This window comes from Chiloscyllium plagiosum, unplaced genomic scaffold (genome assembly GCF_037043375.1).
Source record: "Chiloscyllium plagiosum isolate Xiang-an unplaced genomic scaffold, Cpla_swu_hap1 HiC_scaffold_3, whole genome shotgun sequence".
Classification (NCBI taxonomy): Eukaryota; Metazoa; Chordata; class Chondrichthyes; order Orectolobiformes; family Hemiscylliidae; genus Chiloscyllium; species Chiloscyllium plagiosum.
In genome coordinates, this window is record NW_028270141.1 from 47168213 (window position 1) to 47188886 (window position 20674).

General features: G+C 42.8%; 1 protein-coding gene across 20 annotated transcripts in view; it reads right to left on the bottom strand.

Moving 5' to 3' along the window:
* Positions 1-20674, bottom strand: part of dst (dystonin) — a 617802-nt gene that overhangs the window by 244091 nt on the left and 353037 nt on the right. For 13 of the 20 annotated variants that reach the window (XM_087979186.1, XM_087979173.1, XM_087979215.1 and 10 more), the window contains 5 exons: positions 20191-20397; positions 19361-19510; positions 15479-15712; positions 12613-12768; positions 262-495 (listed from right to left, as the gene is read on the bottom strand). In XM_087979186.1, the coding sequence (XP_087835312.1) occupies positions 262-495; positions 12613-12768; positions 15479-15712; positions 19361-19510; positions 20191-20397 (981 nt within the window). The remainder of the gene's footprint in view (positions 1-261; positions 496-12612; positions 12769-15478; positions 15713-19360; positions 19511-20190; positions 20398-20674) is intronic. The other 7 variants (XM_087979226.1, XM_087979229.1, XM_043681284.2 and 4 more) reach the window with 1 other exon arrangement.

A 20674-nucleotide genomic window follows, 5' to 3' on the forward strand; every position in this document is an offset into this window, starting at 1 on the left:
AATTTTACCTTGAAGTATCCTATCAAACCTCTGTAATCTTGAAGACCTCTATTTAGTCTCAGTTTAACCTTCTCTGCTCCATGGAGAAGAATTCTACTTTCTGAAACACAACGCTTAGATTTTGTTTCTCATCCTGGGTAATAGCTTTGATTATTTGCAATAAACTCTAAATATTGTCATATACATTTAATTCTATGATCCAGAAATCTCCGTTAAGACAAATTCAGCAATAGTCATGAGGAAGAAATAAATCGTCAGCACCTTCTCAGTCTCCTGTTTGAGAGCAGTCGTTACAGCATTGTCCAGGTTCTTGAGTTTGGAATCCACTTGCTCACTCAACTGATTGAGCTTTGACTTGGTGTCCTTCAGTTTCCTATCCATTGCATCTCTTTCTTCTGGTTTGAGTTTGTCCCTGTTCTTCTCTAAGAACTGTTCCGTTGCATTTACCACATTTGCTAAAGTGGCTGCGTTTGCCTCAATTTCCTTCTGTAAGGCCTGAAACACACGAGAATAAAATACAGTTGAGAGTTGAGAGGGTGTTGTGAGGATGTTTCCACTGGTGGGTAAAACTAGGACAATAAGGCATAGCCTCAAAATTAGGGGGAGCAGATTTAGATCCAAATTGAGAAGGAACGTCTTCACCCAGGAGGTTGTAAATCTATGGAATTCCCTGCCCAGTGAAGTAGTTGACGCTACTTCCGTAAACACTTTTAAAGCTAAGATAGATTTTTCTTTGAACAATAAAGGAATTACGAGATATGGTGAGAGGGCAGGTAAGTGGAGCTACGACCACGAAAATATCAGCTGTGGTCTTACTGAATGGTGCAGCAGGCTCGAAGGCCAGTTGACCTACTCCTGCTTCTAATTCTTATGTTCTTATGCAAACAATGCATCTGAGGGGATGGTGTAATGAGATAAAATCTCCTTTTTCTCTGTCCAATGGTAGCTGTCTCTGTTAAACAAAAGAAGTAAAGGCTAAATTTAAACACCTACTAGGAACCAGACTGGCACATGCCAAAATACTTTATAGCAAATAAAGTACTTTGGAAGTGCTGTAGAGTGGGAAACACAATAGTTAATTTGCACTGTTTTTCACAAAAAAAGCAATTGATAATGGCCAGATGATTTATTTTTAACAGCGTTGATTCAGAAATGTAAATTAGCCCAGGATGCCAGAACTCCAGTGCTCTTTTCACAAAAGTGCCACAGAAGTTTTCATAAAGACATGACACAAAAAAGCAGTGAAGATGACACAAAGAGTCTACAGATGGGAACAGACAAGTTACGTGAGTGGGCAAAAGCCTAGCAGATGGAATAGAATATGAGGAAATGTGAGATTATGCACAATGGCAGGGAGAATAGAAGAGTTGAATACTATTTAAATGGAGAATACTACTGCACAGAGGGATTTGGGAGTCCTTGTGTATGAATCACAAAAAGCTGGCATCAAAGCTCAGTGGGTAATAAAGGAGGCATATGGAATGTTGGCTTTTATTTCAAAGGAAATGGGATAAAAAAAATCAGGAAGTCTTGCTCAAACTATAGAAGGGACTAGTTGGACCACAGCTAGAATATTGCGAACTAGTCTGGTCCCTTATCTAAGGAAACACTTAATACACTTAATAGTAGGTTCCAGGGGACTTTTGCCAAATGAAGAGACCTTGGGGTGCAGGTTCATAGTTTCTTGACAGTGGAGTTGTAGAAGGCGTTTGGTCAGTACATTGAGTATAGGAGTTGGGAGGTCATGTTGCAGCTGTATAGGACCACTTTTGGAGTACTGCATTCAATTCTAGTCTCCCTCCTATAGGAAAAATGTTGTGAAATTTGAAAGGGTTCAGAAAAGATTTACAAGGATGTTGCCAGGGTTGAAGGGTCTGAGCTATTGGGAGAGGCTGAATAGGTTGGGGCTATTTTCCGTGGAGCATCAGAGGCTAAGGATTGGTTTTTTAGAGGTTTATAAAATCATGAGGGACACGCATAGGGTGAATAGACAAGAGATAAAGAGGAAGTTTTCTCTCAGAGAGTAACGTAATTCCTTACTGCAGAGGGCTGTTGAGACTGGACTGTGAGTTACATTCTAGGCTGAGATAGACAGATTTTTAATCAATGAAGGGAATCAAGAATTGTGTGGAAATGGCAGGCAAGTAGAATTAAAGATTATCCAATCAACCATGATTTTACTGAATGGCAAAGCACAATCAATGGGCTAATAGCCTAATTCTGCTCCTGTATCTTATGGTCCTTTGAATATTCACAAGAGACAAATTAGACTGCTTTCAAAAATGTCTAACAATGCAGTGCTCTCTCAATACTGCACAGGAGCGTCAGCCTGGTTGATATACTCATGTGTGGAATTTGAACTCACAATTGTTAAATTCAGAAGCATGTGTGCTACTCACTGAGCCACAGCAGATACTTTGGACATGAATTAAACATTCAACTGATTTGTACATGTCTGGACTGATCCAATCAAATGTTGCACAGCACCTCATCAGCACAACAAAGTCTCATATTATCCTTCCCTCAAGAATCAGGATTTCAGTTCTCCATTCTCTTCAGGATAACTACTATGGGCTCTGTATATCATATAAACCAAAAAATACCAGACTCTGCAATGAATACTGAGAGGCACTATTAACAGGAATTTGATCTCAATTGGAAGTACAACACAGTTTCTTTCTGCACAGGTATGCTAGATGTCAGGTCAACATTCTCAAAGTGAGTTTAAACCTCGAGCTCAGATTTTTACCAATCTTCTATTTTACTTCAATCTTTTGAATACAAGCGATTTACAACTTCCATTTATATTATGATGATATTGGGCAATTTTATACCCAATGAGCATGGAGATGTTGGAAAATGTATTACCTCGGACTTGGACAGCACAGAAACAGGATTCTGTTTGACAGGTAGGTGCATGATAGTATTTGTGTTACACACAATTTGCCTCCACCTCTTCTATGTCATCGTAACCTTCTATTCCTCTATCCCTCATGTGTTTATGTCGTTTCCCCTTTAACATATCAATAACATATCTAAATGCATTTAGCTTGAATTCCCTTTAGGCTTTAAGAGTGACCGTCTTAAGTTACTCAGCTTCAGCAGCAATCTTATGAGGGCCTGGTCAGCCACTTGGATATGTAAATGGATTCCTGTGTAAAATTCTAGGGGCCACACTTTAGGGAGGACATGAAGGTATTGGAGGTGCGAGAAAAGATTAGCAAGAATGATTCCAGGAAACAGGGACTTCAGTTACGAGTATGGATCGGAGAAATTCGGGCTGTTTTCCTGCCAGAAGGGAAGTTTGAGAGGAGATTCAGTAGTTGTGTTCAAAGCCATGAGGAATCTGGACTGAGCAGATTGGGAGAAACTTTTTATTGAAGAGTCACTGCTCCCAAAACATTGATTCTACTTTCTCTTCATAGATGCAGCTAGACCTGCTGAGTTTTTCTCCAGCCATTTCTATTTTTGTTTCAGATTTCTAACATTCACAGTTCTTGTTTTTATACGACTGTTCTTATGGGTGATGGGTTAGGAACAAAGGCCACCTTTTTAAGTTGAGTGGCAAGTGATCCAGAGGCAACACGAGGAAACATGTTTTAACCACAGTGTTTGATTAGGTTTTAGAAGGCAGTTGAAACTTTATTGCTGGAACAGCACAGCAGGTCAGGCAGCATCCAGGGAACAGGAGATTCGACGTTTCGGGCACAGGCCCTTCTTCAGGAATGAGCAGAGAGTGTTCAGCAGGAGAAGATAAAAGGTAGGGAGGAGGGACTTGGAGGAGGGGCGATGGAAATGTGATCGGTGGAAAGAGGTCAAGGTGAGGGTGATAGGTCGGAGTAGGATGGAGGCGGAGAGGTCAAGAAGAAGACTGCAGGTCAGGAAGGCGGTGCCAGGCTGGAGGGATTCGGCTGAGACAAGGTGGGGGGAGGGGGGATGAAGAAACTGGTGAAGTCCAAGTTCATCCCCTGTGGTTGGAGGGTTCCCAGTCGGAAGATAAGACGCTCCTCCTCCGACCGTCGCGTTGTTGTGGTTTGGCGGTGGATGAGTCCAATGACCTGCATATCCTCGGTGGAGTGGGAGGGGGAGTTGAAATGCTGTGCTACAGGGTGGTTGGGTTGGTTCGTCCGGGTGGCCCAGAGGTGCTCTCTGAATCGCTCCGCAAGTAGGCGGCCTGTCTCCCCAATATAGAGGAGGCCACACCGGCTGCAGTAGATGATGTGGGTGGAGGTGCAGGTGAATCTGTGGCGGATATGGAAGTTTCCTTTGGGGCCTTGGAGAGAAGTGAGGGGGGAGGTGTGGGCGCAAGTGTTGCACCTCCTGCGGTTGCAAGGGAAGGTGCCGGGAGTGGCGGTTGGGTCGGTGGGGGGTGTGGATCTGACAAGGGAGTCGCGGAGGGAGTGGTCTCTACAGAAAGCTGATAGGGGAGGGGAGGGAAATATATCCTTGGTGCTGGGGTCTGTTTGGAGGTGGCGGAAGTGACGGCGGATGATGCGCTGTACATGGAGATTGGTGGGGTGGTAGGTGAGGACCAGTGGGGTTCTGTCCTGGTGGCGGTTGGAGGGGCGGGGCTCAAGGGCGGAGGAGCGGGAAGTGGAGGAGATGCGGTGGAGGGCACCGTCGACCATGTCGGGGGGGAAATTGTGGTCCTTGAAGAAGGAGGCCATCTGTGTTGTACGTATTTTGAACTGGTCCTCCTGGGAGCAGATGCGGCGGAGACGAAGGAATTGGGAGAATGGGATGGCGTTTTTACAGGGGGCAGGATGGGAGGAGGTGTAGTCCAGGTAGCTGTGGGAGTCGGTTGGTTTGTAGTAGTTAAAAAAATTGTAGTAGATGTCCGTGTTGATTCGGTAGAAGTTAAAAAATCTACTACAAACCAACCGACTCCCACAGCTACCTGGACTACACCTCCTCCCATCCTGCCCCCTGTAAAAACGCCATCCCATTCTCCCAATTCCTTCGTCTCCGCCGCATCTGCTCCCAGGAGGACCAGTTCAAAATACGTACAACACAGATGGCCTCCTTCTTCAAGGACCGCAATTTCCCCCCCGACGTGGTCGACGGTGCCCTCCACCGCATCTCCTCCACTTCCCGCTCCTCCGCCCTTGAGCCCCGCCCCTCCAACCGCCACCAGGACAGAACCCCACTGGTCCTCACCCCACCAATCTCCATGTACAGCGCATCATCCGCCGTCACTTCCGCCACCTCCAAACAGACCCCAGCACCAAGGATATATTTCCCTCCCCTCCCCTATCAGCTTTCCGTAGAGACCACTCCCTCCGCGACTCCCTTGTCAGATCCACACCCCCCACCGACCCAACCTCCACTCCCGGCACCTTCCCTTGCAACCGCAGGAGGTGCAACACTTGCGCCCACACCTCCCCCCTCACTTCTCTCCAAGGCCCCAAAGGAAACTTCCATATCCGCCACAGATTCACCTGCACCTCCACCCACATCATCTACTGCATCCGCTGCAGCCGGTGTGGCCTCCTCTATATTGGGGAGACAGGCCGCCTACTTGCGGAGCGATTCAGAGAGCACCTCTGGGCCACCCGGACGAACCAACCCAACCACCCTGTAGCACAGCATTTCAACTCCCCCTCCCACTCCACCGAGGATATGCAGGTCATTGGACTCATCCACCGCCAAACCACAACAACGCGACGGTCGGAGGAGGAGCGTCTTATCTTCCGACTGGGAACCCTCCAACCACAGGGGATGAACTTGGACTTCACCAGTTTCTTCATCCCCCCTCCCCCCACCTTGTCTCAGCCGAATCCCTCCAGCCCGGCACCGCCTTCCTGACCTGCAGTCTTCTTCTTGACCTCTCCGCCTCCATCCTACTCCGACCTATCACCCTCACCTTGACCTCTTTCCACCGATCACATTTCCAACGCCCCTCCTCCAAGTCCCTCCTCCCTACCTTTTATCTTCTCCTGCTGAACACTCTCTGCTCATTCCTGAAGAAGGGCCTGTGCCCGAAACGTCGAATCTCCTGTTCCCTGGATGCTGCCTGACCTGCTGTGCTGTTCCAGCAATAAAGTTTCAACTTTGATCTCCAGCATCTGCAGACCTCACTTTCTCCTTTAGAAGGCAGTGCCTTTCATTTGGGAATTGGATGATTATCTGAAATGAGATTTACAGGGTTTATTGAGAATAAGGTAGGGAGCAGTGCGAAATGAATTGCACTTGCAGAGAGTTGGTATAGACACAATGGGTTAAGTGCACCTCCTGCTATGTTGTAACCACTATTATATTTATTATTCTTCGTTACGATGTCATCCATAAGTTTTTTTATTCACTTGTTAGCTAGCCATCATCTATTGCCTGTCCCTAGCTGCCCTTGAATGGTGTGGCTTGCTCGGCCATTTCAGAGGGCAGTTGAGAGTCAACACAAATGCTATAGGTCTGGAGTCACATGCAGCAGGTCAGACGAGGTGAGGATGGCAGATTTTCTTCGTTGAAGGACATTAATGAGCCAGACGGATTTTACCAACAATCAGCAATGGTTTCTTAACTCCAGATTCTTGGAGTTTTGTGAAACATTACCTTTATTTTGCAACTACTCGTAAAGGTCTCCATAACCAAAAGAGGAGGAACATAATGAAAGTTTACTAGATTAACTCCTAAAGTAAGAGAGACATTCTGTGAGGCGAGGTTGAGTAAGAATGGTCCTACATGCTCTGGAATTTAGAAAAAAATTGACTGTCACTGAAGTCTACAAGATTCCAATGCGCTGACTCATACGGAGAGATTTTTTCCCCTGGCTGGAAAGGCTGAACTAGAAATTGTCAACTACGCTCAGAGAGTTCTGAATATTTTGAATTCTTTTTGCCAGAGGGCTGTGGATGCTGATCATTGAGTACATTCAAAGCTCTGATCCTGAGTTTTTTTGGCCTCTAAGGGAATCAAGGACCCTTACAGCTACATGGAAAAATTGCATTAAAATTAAAGATCAGTTATGATTTTGCTCATTAATTTAGGAGGATTGGGCACTTATGGGTGGAGGATTAGTTGAAGGGGGGTGGTTGGGAGGTAGGGAGACTCAGATGGGATGGCACAGGCAAATGGCTCATTTTTGCTCTTCATTTTTATATTCTTAAGTGAAATATTTGGCAGTTCCTGATTCCAATTGGAAAAGTGTTGCAACTCCCCACACATTTAGCACAAAAGTTGTTAAGTTCTGTGAAAAATAAAACACATTCAGGCTTTATCTATTAAGGTATCTTGTTCATTACAAGTGTGTTTAAAGAAGAAATTAGCTTTTTTTTTGTTGTGGTGAGTTGATCTGATCATCTGGAATGCGCAGCCTGAAATGTTGGTAGAAGCAGATTAAACAATAACATTCCAGAACAGAAGTGGATAAATTCTTGAAAAGGAGTGATCTGCAGAATCACGAGCAAAGAGTAGGGTTGTGGAACTAACCGGATAGCTCCTTTTGAGTGCACTACAAGCACAACAGACTGAATATTGTTTGTGCTGTATTAAGCCATGAATAACGCAAAGAAAGAGTCTGCATCTAAACTGTATATTATCAGGTCTTTGAGGTATTATGACCTTCCTTAGAAATGTATTTACTGCTGTAAAGTAGCAACCAGGATAGCAAATTACTTATGGTCAGGTACCACAAGTAGCAAATCAGATGAATGAATGGTAAATATTCTGGTGTTAGATGAGGGGACTATGTCTGAGAGAACATTCTTCTTCCAATAGAGCCATGGGATGTCTTATGTCTATGTGAACCATTAGAAGCGAAAGAACATTCACCCATTTCATATCCCATCTGAAAGATGGAACACTCCTCAACTCAACAATGTACAATAAAATATACTCCATATTAACTGTTATTTTACTAAGAATTATAAATACTAGACAGCTCAATGAGCTGGACTCTGAGCTTCAAACATTTCAACACATCTGGAAGGGGGAGAGTTACCTGGATGCTGTGTTTCAGGAGACAGTCACACCCCTTCGACTAACTAACTTGAATTTGGCCAGTGGTCAGGGACAGGAGGGTGTGGCTGTCAGTGAGGCAGCTCGAGGGATCCAGGAGATAGAGTTGCAGAAACCTCAGCCCCTGTCCTTGTACAACAGGGTCAAGAGTTTTGCTCCCTGTGTGGATAGCAATGGGGACTGCAGGGAGGATGAGCCGACTGACCACACCACTGTCGTGCAGGGAGCCATTAGAGAGAGAAGAGAAATGTTATTGTAATTGTATAGTTAGAGGTACAGACACTGTTCTCTGAGACCAGGATCGAGAGTGCCAAACGTGTTGCTTGCCTAGTGCTTGGATTCAGGATATCTCATCTGGGCTGCAGAGGAACTTGGAGTGGGAGGGTAAAGATCCAGTGGTCATGGTCCACATAGGTACCAACGACAATGATAAAACTAGGGCAGACATTCTGCTAAGGGTCCATGAACAGCTAGGAGCTATCAACAAACACATCGACCTGGACCCACTGCAGCGGACAGCTGGAACTGACAACCGGAAGTGGCAGAGACAAACCACTATAAATACCAGAGGAAACATCACAGAAGCACTTCACAGGAGGCTCCCAAGCACTGAGGATGTCACCTAGATAGGGGACGAAATGTCTGCAACACAAATTCCGAGCTCGGCGAACAGAACCACAACAACGAGCACCCGAGCTACAAATTTTTTCACAAACTTTGAGCTAAATTAAAAAGCAGAACCAAAAAGGTTATAGTCTCTGCATTACTACCCGAGCCACCAGCTAATTGGCACAAGGTCAATCAGATTAAGCAGGTAAATGCATGGCTGAAAAATTGGTGTAGGAGAAATGGTTTTGAATTCATGGGACACTGGCATCTGTACTGGGGAAGAAGGGACCTGTTCCGATGAACGAATTAGGGTCAGATGGTGCAGATTCCATGTGGGTAGAATTGAGGAATTGGAAAGTTTAAAATAAACATAGTTGGTGTACAGGCCTCCAAACAGTAGTCAGGAGCTGGGGTGCAAGATACATCAGGAGATAGAAAAGACGTGTAGGAAAGGCAAAGTTACAGTGATCATTGGGGATTTCAATATCCAGGTGGACTGGGAAAATCAGGTTGGCAGTAGAATGCAAAAAAGGAATTTGTGGAATGTCAATGAGATGGCTGTTTGGAGCAGCTTGTAGTGGAGGCCACTAGGGAGTGTTGTGCAATGAGACAGACTTGATAAGGGAGCTTGAGGTGAAGGAACCCCAGAACCCCAAGGAGGCTGTGATCATAATATGATTGAACTTACTCTGCAATTTAAGAGGCAGAAGATAGAATCAGAGGTAATGATATTATGGCTGAATAAAGGCAACAATAGAAGCACGAGGGAGGAGCTGGGTAAAATTGACTGGGAAAGGAGTCTAGCAGGAAAGACAGTGGAATAGCAATGGCAGGAGTTACTGGGAGTAATTCAGGAGACACAGCAGAGATTCAGCCTGAGGAAAACAAAACACGTTGCAGGGAGGCTGAGGGAACATTGGCTGACTAGGGAAGTCAGGGATAGCATAAAACCAAAAAAGAAAGCATACAGTGTGGCGAAGGGCAGTGGGAAACTAGAGGATTGGGAAGCTTACAAAGGCCAACAGAGGGCAACAAAAACAAAATAAAGAGAAGCTTAAATATGATAGTAAGCTAGCCAGTAATATAAAGGAAGATTGTAAGAGTACCTTTAGATATATAAAGGGCAAAAGAGAGGCAAAAGTGGACATTGGGCCACTGGAAAATGACACTGCAGAGATAGCAGTGGGGAACAAGGAAATAGCTGAGGAACTGAAATAATCACTTCATATCAGTCTTCACAGTGGAAGACACAAGTAATATCCCAAAAATTCAAGAGAGTGAGGGGGCAGAGCTGAGTATGGTGGCCAACGCCAAGGAGAAGGTGCAAGAAAAAATGAATGGCCTGAAGGTGGATACATCACCTGGACCAGATGGACTACACCCCAGAGTTCTAAAGGAGATAGCTGAAGAGATAGTAGAGGTGTTAGTGATGATCTTTCAGGAATCACTAGAATCAGGGAGGGTCCCAGAGGACTGGAAAATCTCTAACGTGCCATCCCTTTTTATAAAGGGAATAAGGCAAAAGAAGGAAAATTACAGGCTGATTAGCCTAACCTCGGTCGCGGGTAACATCCTGGAATCCATTGTGAAGGATGAGATTTCAGAATACTTGCAAATGTATGGTAAAACAGGGCAAAGTCAATATGGTTTCATCAAGGGGAGGTCACGTCTGACAAATCTGCTAGAATTCTTTGAGGAAGTAATGAGCAGGTTAGACCAAGGAGAGCCAATGGATGTTATCAACTGGATTTCAAGAAGGCTTTGACAAGGAGCCGTACAGGAGGCTGCTGAGTAAGATAATGGCCCATGGTGTTAGAGGCAAGGTGCTAGCATGAATAGAACATCAGCTGCCTAGCAGAAAGCAGAGAGTGGAGATAAAAGGGTCCTTCTCAGGATGGCAGTTGGTGATAAGTGGTTTTCCGCAAGGCACAGTGTTGGGTCTGCAAAATTTCACTTTATAGATTAACGATCTAGATGAAGGAACTGAGGACATTCTGGCTAAATTTGCAGATAATACAAAGATAGATAGAGGGACAGGCAGCATTGAGGAGGTGGGGAGGCTGAAGAAACAATTTGGACAGGTTAGAAGAGTGGGCAAAGAAATGGCAGATGGAATATAACGTGGGAAAATGGGATGTCATGCACTTTGATAGGAAGAATAGAGGCATGGACTACTTTCTAAATGGGGAGAAAATTCAGAAATCTGAAACGCAAAGAGACTTGGGAGTTCTGTCCAGGATTCTCTCAAGGTAAACTTGCAGGTTGAGTTAGCAGTTAGGAAGGCAAATGCAATTATGGCATTTATTTTGAGACGGTTAAAAGTAGGGATGTCCTTCTGAGGCTCTATAAGGTTCTGGTCAGACCACATCTGGAGTATTGTGTGCAGTTCTGGGTCCCATATCTCAGGAAGGATGTACTGGCCTGAGAGTGTGTTCAGAGGAAGTTCATGAGAATGGTCCCAGGAATGAAAAGCTTAACATATGAGGAACGTTTGAAGATTCTGGGTTTATATTTGATGGCATTTAGAAGGATGAGGGCAGGATCAAAATGAAACTTACAGATTACTGAACGGCCTGGATAGAGTGGATGTTGGGAAGATGTTTCCATTGGTTGAAAAGACTAGGACATCGCCTTCGAGTAAAGGGAAGACCTTTTAGAACAGAGATAAGGAGAAACCTTTTCAGCCAGAGAATGGTGAATCTATGGAATTCATTACTACAGAAGGCTGTGAGGCCAGGTCATTAAGTATATTTAAGATTGAGAGTATCAAGGTTTTGAGTATCAAGGGGATCAAGGGTTACGGGGAGAAAGCGGGAGAATGGGGTTGAGAATCTTATCAGCCATGATTGAATGATGGAGCAGACTTGATGGGGTGAATAGCCTAATTTCTGCTCCTATGTCTTATGATTCAATTTTTACAGTGTTAATTCTTCCTTTACCAGGAAAAACTCCTCTCTGCAAACACAGCACATGTTTTGAACTGCTGTCTTCAATATCACTTTGGTTGCTAGACTAATGAAGTACAGCAATGTCAAAGTATTGTACTGAACTAATAACCTCGGTTACAAGTTCAAATCCCACTAGATAAGCAATGAAACAGAATTCCATTTTTGTAGTAATCTGTGTCCACAATAGAAATCCTTGTGATCTAACTCTCTCATCTAGTGGTTCCATTTCTTCTTCATTTACTCTTGTGCACAATATGTTGCGGTCTACAGATATGGTCTAAAATTGACTTTTGGGTGGGAGAAAGAAATATAACTTGGTCTATGTTGGAAGGGTATGCACATTAGAAACACCCTGCTTTATCACAGTTTGATTTATCACAGTTGAGATGGATTGTATTCAGACTGCCCAGTCTGTCTTACACATCTGTTTCTGGTGGCTTTACAGTACAGTTGAGGTTATGGTAGACTGCAATTGATGATCCACAGCATCCTGTGTGTTGATGATGAACTTCATAGCTGTCCATACAGCTGTGCTGTGATGCTTTCAGCACCAGTAACAGAATATCATTTCTTCTGCCACATCCATCAAGGCAGCACTGTTTTTGTGCACTTGTAAAAGGATGGTTGGAGATCATTGTCCTCCTTCCAAAGTGGACACTAGCCCTCAAGCAACGCTCATCTGGTTTGACCCATAAATCAATGCTAGCACACCTACATGAAATCAGAGGTGAGTCTCCTGGTCCAGGTGTAGTAGCCTATCCAGCTGCAATGTTAGATGTGGCTGAATCCTGAAAAAGTGATGACCACCGACATGCACCCATGGACACCCGAATGTAAACTAATATAAAGGAATTGTAATATTATTATGAGAAACAGACCTGTAGTGAGGATTCAGTTGACAGTTAAATCATTCAAGCTGCACACTAATGATTGGTTATGTGTGATAACTAATGCCTGTTTACTTGAAATTCTGAGCACGTCTGTAACCAAAACCCCACCAGGGATGTAATCAGCAGGATCTTGCCCTGCTGACCTCAGAGTTTCATAAAGTTACATCATTTATACATTTTTAATTTATTAAAACATGCACTGTATCACTAACCTGGTGCTCCATCTGATGCTGTTGTAAGTTAGCTAAGCTATCACCAGTGATGGACATTCCACTCTCATAACCAATGATTTTGTTTTCAGTCACCATCAGTAAATCGCACATTTCCTGTAATTTCTTGTTACACTCTCCTTGCTTTTCTTCGAATGCCTGTTTTGCCAATGCATAGAAAAAACACACCATCTCAGTTATTTTGCTCTCATTTCTTGCTAAGGCAGTCTTTTCCTTCCCTACAATAAATATCTATGCTAATTCACCAGTGTATGCTGCAAACACGATAGCAGTTAACCATACAAGTGAAGAAGATGGGTTACGATAAATTTGATTAAATAAATGAGTGTATCTCACGAAGGAGTTAGCTCCACCAATGTCACGTCCACACAATTGTCATGCAAGCAGAAAGATAACAGCTGTCTTTTAATTTGCTTTGTTCAGATGGCTTTAGGCTTCAGGTTTTTTTCTCAAGAGACGAGAGGGAGAGAGAGAGAGAGAGAAAAAGAGAGAGAGAGACTGTGAATGAATAATACAGCAAGCAGTCATCTGTAAAAAGATCTACAGAGCAGCGTTAGCCACATTGTGGAAAGTATTTGAATTTCAAGCAGTGCTTTTTTTAAACAAAAAATATTTTGAGCGCTCATCAACCTGCTTAACGTTATGTAAATGATGAACCCATGCAGTGACATGCTGCAAATTACTTACAAAGTGTGGCATGATACCAGGATTAAATAACCACATTGCTTCATTTGATGCATTAATGAAATTCACACACATTCCATTTGCAATACATTTCACACTACGTGAAGCTCAAGAAAATTACACTGAAGTGCATCGAGATGTGTAGGAGCCACAATCTTCAGAAAACAGCATCAAACTCCAAGACACTTCATCACTGAGTGACTGACATTGGAGTTCTGATCACATGAGAGATTATGAGTACCTGACATATCATGGCTAAGAGACGGAGTGATATTTTAAATATCCTCTGGCTTCAGAAACAATTGTTTCCGATGATGGTCATCAATAGAAATGTTAACTCTTCTCCATGTATTTCCAGCAGTTGCAGTATTTTATTTCTGTATTGGTTAACACTTCCTAGGCACTTTGATCTCAGCTCAGAGATGTATTTTCCAAGACATTGATGCAATGACAAGGGATGAGAATTCTACTTGCGTAAACTTGGTGAGCTCTTGACCTGGCTAATAAGCACCTTCTTGCAGAATTCTGCATTAGCAGTAACACCTTATGTGCAGAAATGAAGAACTTAAATTTATGTCCATCATTTGTTCTGTGAATCAAATGATCTAACTATGTAGCAGGTTGATGCAGCACAGAACAGCAACATTTGGCTCACTGCTCGCCACAGCCATCTGGCTAATTTCATGTCCCTGCTCTTTTGTCATAGCGTTGCAAATCTTTTCTTTACATGTGTGAATCCAAGTTACAATTTGTCCCCTTTCTACTTCTATCACTCTCTAAAGCAGTGCATTCCAGATCAGAATTTCAGACTGCCACATTTAAAATAAAATTGTCACCTCTTCCCTGGTTTGTAAACCTATACTTTCTGCTGGCCAATGGAAACTGTTTTGACGTACTTTATCTCTGCAGTCTAAGTTGACCAGGTTTATAGCACGACCCCAAAGTCATGGCTTTTGCTCAGGTATGAGTCAGTTCTCCATTTTTAGCCATGGTATGCTGTACTTGCATTAGTAGTCAGTTTCAATTTTTCATTATAGCTGGCTCAAGGGATTAAACAGGCAATATAGTTGTGTTGCAAAATGCAAGTGTGTTTAAGACACAGCCACTCTGTGAATCAGACACAGATGACATTTCAAAATGGTAAACCCTCTACACCCATCCAGTGACTTACTTTTATACTCGATGTATAGGTTGCACCAAAGTTGGAGAGATTTTGCAAGGACTCAGAGACTGATTTATACACTGACATCTACAGGGTCCACTTTCATAATTTTGACTCTATCTAGATCCTTTCTTTCCCTTCAAAAAAAACTTCTAAAATCTTATTTCCAAACTGATGAAGCATTTTTATCAAATACTAAACATTTGCTGTGAACTAAAATACGCTTTCATTAATGCCTTAATATTGGCAACTGTTATTAGACAATTATATGACATTTGCAGATTTTTGAGGGGACTTATTTTGAAGGATAGAAGCAAAGAAGATGAGGAAGCACCAAATTATAAAGCTAAGGTATCTATATTCCTTTACCTCTCACTGATGAATGTCAGCAACACCTCCATTTTACATTTCCTTGTTGTTTTCAAATCAGACCATAGCCTTGCTCTTCTTTATCTTCTGTAACTTTCTCCATTTCTACTATCCCCCAAGATATCAACATTCCTCCAATTCTGGCATTTTGCTCTCCCTGATTTCCTTTGCTTCATAATTGCCACCCATCATATTGACTGTATACCCCTTAGCTCTAGGTTTTCTCCCTGAGGTTCAACTCCTCTCCAGCTTTTCTTCATGTGAAAGATGGTCCATAAAACCTCTCTGAGTAAGCATTTGGTCACCTGTATGTCCTAATTTCACCTAAGGGAGCTCAATGATAATCAATGTCTGGTAATGCCCCTGGTAACTGCCATGGGAATAAGTTAAGGGTTGATATAAGTACAAGATGACTTTACTGATGACAGAGGTTCATCTAAGTCCTGTGTGTCATCATGTTTTGAGGTATATCAACAGTTTGAATTAACTATAGGAACAGAGGCTTCAGATCATCTCAATCCCAGTGTTCAAGGAATGTTGATAAAGGAGAACATTCCATAAACTTCATAGAAGCATGTTGCAGACAATCTTGTTATGTATCATGCCAAGTGTCCACAATCAAGTAACTCAAACCTTCTGATCATCCAGCTCTAATCTGGTCTGTAATTGAAGATTCAAAGCCTCCACCTGTACTGTTAATCTTTCCATCACACTTTTAAACAATGTCTGGGTACTATTCAAATGTTTGAGTAGTTTCCTGTTCTCCTGTGGAGAGAAGTCCACTGCGTGCTCAGAAACAAAGAACTGTATATCAAATGCAGTAGTATCAAGCTGAATTTTCAAATCGGTCAAGGTTTTCTCCAAATCCTGCAAGAAGAAGGGAATGGTGTCAATAGTTATATTCTACAGAATGGTTTATGTAAAAATAACAGTGAGGTTATCAGAATTCACTGTTGTTAAAGGATAAATTGAACAGCAACTTCCAATGACTACACATGCACTGTCAAATATGGAAATCATGAAAATGTAGTCGGATATCTATTGTTACTCCACAGAAGTCACAACATTGGTAGAAGAAAGTGAGTACTGCAGATGCTGCAGAACAGAGTCAAGAGTGTGATCCTGGAAAAGCACAGCAGGTCAGGCAGCATCCCAGGAGCAGGAGAATTATGTTTCAGGTATAAGCCCTTCATCAGGAATCCTGATGACTCCTGATGAAGGGCTTAAGCCTGAAACGTTGATTCTCCTCCTCCTGGGATGCTGCCTGACCTCTGTGTTTTTCCAGCACCACACTCTCGACTCACAACATTGGTTCCCCACCAAAATACTCAACATGGAAGGCATGAGGCTAATCATATGTACTTACAATATAACTAATACTCCAGAAAATATTAGGACTTGTCCACCCAAGTATAAGTGTATATATAGCAGCATAATAACTTTCAATTGCTATCAAACTCCCTGGTATTACATTTTTTTTTTATAAGTATGGAGATTCACTCCTTCTGATTTAATGTTGGAGGTTTAAAGATTTTATTTCAAAAAGTAATTAGTTTTGTTTTTCTTTCTCTTCATCACATCTTTCATTGCATCTCTCCATAAAATCATGTTCAAAAGTAAAATATGAATTCAATTATTGTAACTTCCTAGTTCAGACTCTATGGCTCAGTCAGGATTCTTCAGTCAGGTTGGTAAAAGTGAGTTATAGCTACTTGCCCTGTTTAGACAGGTCCATATCCCCTGAACAGGACAGTGTAAACTCTAATTACTTCAAACTGCAGTGCAATACCTCACAGAAAGCCTGTGGACAAATCTAAATGTCAAAATGGCGAGCGCTATTCATTCTTTTCTAACCATAAAGTCAAGCCAATATGTTTTATAACCATTAAACACACAAAGCACACTTTTGCAACCAAAAATATAAATCAAAATATCAGAACTATTTTAATTTGAGAAGAGATGATACTTTGTTGGATGCAAGTGCAATGGAAACAACTCAATAAGAGCCATGCAGACATCATGCCAACAGAAGCCTCCTTATTAACACCAGCATGTCAAATTGGTTGGTTCCCAAAAATAATAAATGCCAAACCTGCTCTTGCTACTGCCACCCACACCTAGTGTTCTGACTCTTCCAGCTCAGGTGAATGTGGTGCTAAGAAGCCATTTAATAGCAGCAATAATTCCATCTAATTTCAATTCTACCAAAGACATCAAAAAATAGATATGGCATTTTCTTCTACAGTTATTGTCTAACATGCCTGGCACCAGTCTCTTGGCTGAACCTGCCAGCATATCACTCCCCTCACCTCCATCCAGGGCCCCAACAGTTCTTCCAGGTGATACAGAGGTTGACTTGCCTCTCTTTCAACCTACTTTATTGCATCCGGTGCTCCTGATGTAATCTTCTTAAGGAAGACTAAGTAAACTTAGGGAACGGTTCACCGAGCATCTCAGCCGGGCCCATAGGGGTCGACTAGTCCTCCCAGTCACTGCCCGCTTTAATTCCCCTCCTCATTCCCTTTCTGACAGGACCATTCTTGGCCTCCTCCATTGCCACAATGAACCAAACTGCAAATTGGAGGAACAATACCTCATCTGCTGCCTGGAGGACTCAACATTGAGTTCTCCAATTTCAAATAACCTCCCTTCTTTCCCTGACTCCCTTCTCAGACCCTCCCCTTCCCTTTTGCTCTTCCCTGCCACCTACCGGATTCATTCTGCCCATTGACCAACCAGGTCTAATCCTCTGCTTGTCTACACCAATCCCGGTTTTACCACATTGCTCCTGCCACTCCCTTTTTCTGCAGCTCACTTCCACCCACCGCCAGTCCTGAAGAAGGGTTACACCCGAAACCTCAACTTCTCCACCCCTGATGCTGCCTCGTTTGCTGAGTTCTTCCACCTTCCTGCGTGTCTACCTTGAATTCCAGCATCTGCAGCTTTTTTGTCTCTATACCTACAGCATGACAAATGGAGGGTGTTGGGTTGCTAATTCAAGTTGGTAGGCTTCCAGATCAAAGTTTTATTTTCAGAAAGATTGCTTAGTTAATTTGAAATTTGCTCTAGATTATGCTTAAGTATATCGTACTGAAAGTGTTGATAGGATGCACAATCTCAGGTCACTGAAATTAATGTAATCAGACCCTATATATGACAAACTCCAATCAAGGGAGTTACGACAGTCAGTTGTGGGTCAGTGGGTACTACTCCTCCCCAAAGACTCAGAATGTTGGGGGTTCAAATTCAGCTCCAAAGACTGGTGACCACGAGTCCTGCTGACACTTCAGTGCAGTACCGAGGGAGTGCTGCAGTACCGAGGGAGTGCTGCATTTCCGCTACTGCAATCTTTCACATGAGATATTATGCTGAATCTCTGATGCTATCAGGTGCAGGTACATGGCAGGTACATGTCATTGAACTCTTTTTGTTGTCCTGACCATTATTTACTTCTAAGACCATAAGACATAGGAACAGAAGCAGGCCATTCAGCCCATCAAGTATGGTCTACCATTCAAAGTAATCATGGCTGGCCTAATAATCCTCAACACCACTTTTTTTCTGCCTTAGCTCCATGATCCCTGATTCCCTTGCTGATTAAAAATCCAGGAGAGAGATGCTGGAGATCAGAGTCGAAAGTGTGTTGCTGGAAAAGCACAGCAGGTCAGGTAGCAACTGAGGAACAGAAGAATTCCTGACGAAGGGTTCTGGCCTGAAATGTCGATTCTCCTGTTCCTTAAATGCTGCCTGACCTGCTGTGCTTTTCCAGCAACATACTCTCGACTCTGATTGAAAATCCATGCCTGCCTTATTTATACTTACTGACTCAGCTCCTTTAGCCCTCCGAAGTAAGAAATTTGACAGATTCACTCTCCTCAGAGAAGAAATTTCTCCTCACCTCGGTCTTAAATGGGTGCCTCCTTACTCTGAGCTTAGGCCCTCTGGTCTTAGACTCTTCCACAAGGGGAAACAGCCTTTCCGCAACTGCCCTGTAAAGTCCCCTAAGAATTGTATATGCTTCAATATGGTTTCCTCTCATTCTCCTAAACTCCAATAAGTAGAATTCCAATCTACTCAACCTCTCCTCATAAGGCAGACCCTAAACACGCAGGATCGGCTGAGTAAATCTTCTCTGGGCTGCCTCCAATGCCTGTTTACTTTTCTTTAGAAAGGAGGCTCAAAACTGTACACAGTCATTAAGCTATGTCTGACTAGTAACTTGTATGGTTTTAACAAGATTTCTCTGTGTTTAAAATCCCTTCCCTTTGAAATAAAGACCAACATTCCATTTGTCTTCTCTACTGAACTAGCATGCTAGCTCTTTGTGCTCTTTTCTCTGATCAAATTACAGTGAAAGAACTTGTAGCATATTCATGTTAAAAATACTGTGTAAATCCAAAATGTTACAACATAATTCACTCCTGCAAAACCAACATTTTAAAAACTTTAGTCTCATTAGCTCCAGTGTAAGTATAACCATTTTCGAGAGTTACAGAATTTGCCTGCAACACTTGCCTTGCGTTGCTGTATACAGCTTTCAACAGTTTCCAAATCACTGGACATGTCTGGGAACAGAGTTTCTAAGGCGGTTGCATTTTCTTGTATGTGAGTGGACAGATGATCCAGTGTGGTAAGGAGCTCCTGATGCATCGCCTTGATCTTAGACTGAAAAGCAGAATAGAAATGTCAATCAGTTTGTATTAAAACCAGAGGACGGTATGGCCCAGATGGAGCCATTGTTAAAATCATTAATCACAGATGGCATCTAAACTCAAAACAAACCCATTAACCATTTGCATTAATGTAATTTTCAAAACTGCGGCTCCTAGAATGCTCTGGTTATTTTGAGTAGAAACAGTTGGAGGCTAGTGTTTTATTGGCAAGTGATTGATCTCAGCAGACAATATGATCAGCAACAGACCCACAGTCACAGGACACAAGTGGAATTCCACCAGTTATTGTTTATAATGCAGGATATCGAACTCTGAATACAAAACAGGCATTCCTGGAACATCTGAAAAAGGCCCTTTAGTCTTGAGTTTTCATCATCATTCATTAAAGTTGGACTGACTTGAACCTTAACAGCATTGACACCACTTTGCTTTACCACTTTTTTTTCCTTGGTAGCTTTACCTTACAAAAATCTACCTCCAACAATTTGGGGGTGTGCGTGTATACAGATTTACAGAGGACCCCACAAAACGTGAGTCAGGAGACAGCCCAACAATAATAAAGTGCTCCTTATAATTTTGAAAGTAACACAGAAAGTCTAAACTCGAAGTATTCATTTTGACATAATAGAGGAGGATCATTTGTAAAATATTTGGAAAGGCAATACAACAGACCTGTTCTATTTCAATGGCACTTGACAGGGCCTCGACCCTGCTCGCACACACATCAATCATGTCCCGGAGAGACGTTTGTAAATCTTTACAGTCAGTTTCCAAATTCTTCTGTAATGGTTCATCAGGATCCAGGTGAACACTATCCAGAAATTTCTCGGCAGCTTTCAGATCGCGTGTTACTGACTCCTCCAGCTCACACTTTACTAACTGGAAAACAGGTTTACATGAACAATTCCACATGACAGACCATGAGAATTTACTCATTTACAGTATGACATAAGGGTCTTAACAAAACATCATTCGACAGGTACATCTAAAATCAGCTGACTTTAATGGGATAAAGAAATAAGGACAGTCCTGGGACAGAGAGAAGGCATCCAGATGCAGAGTCAGAGAGATGTGTTGGGGCAAAGAGGAGAGAATGTGGGACAAAGACAGAGAGAGGGACAGTAAGAGAGTCAGTGTGAGGGGGATACAGACAACG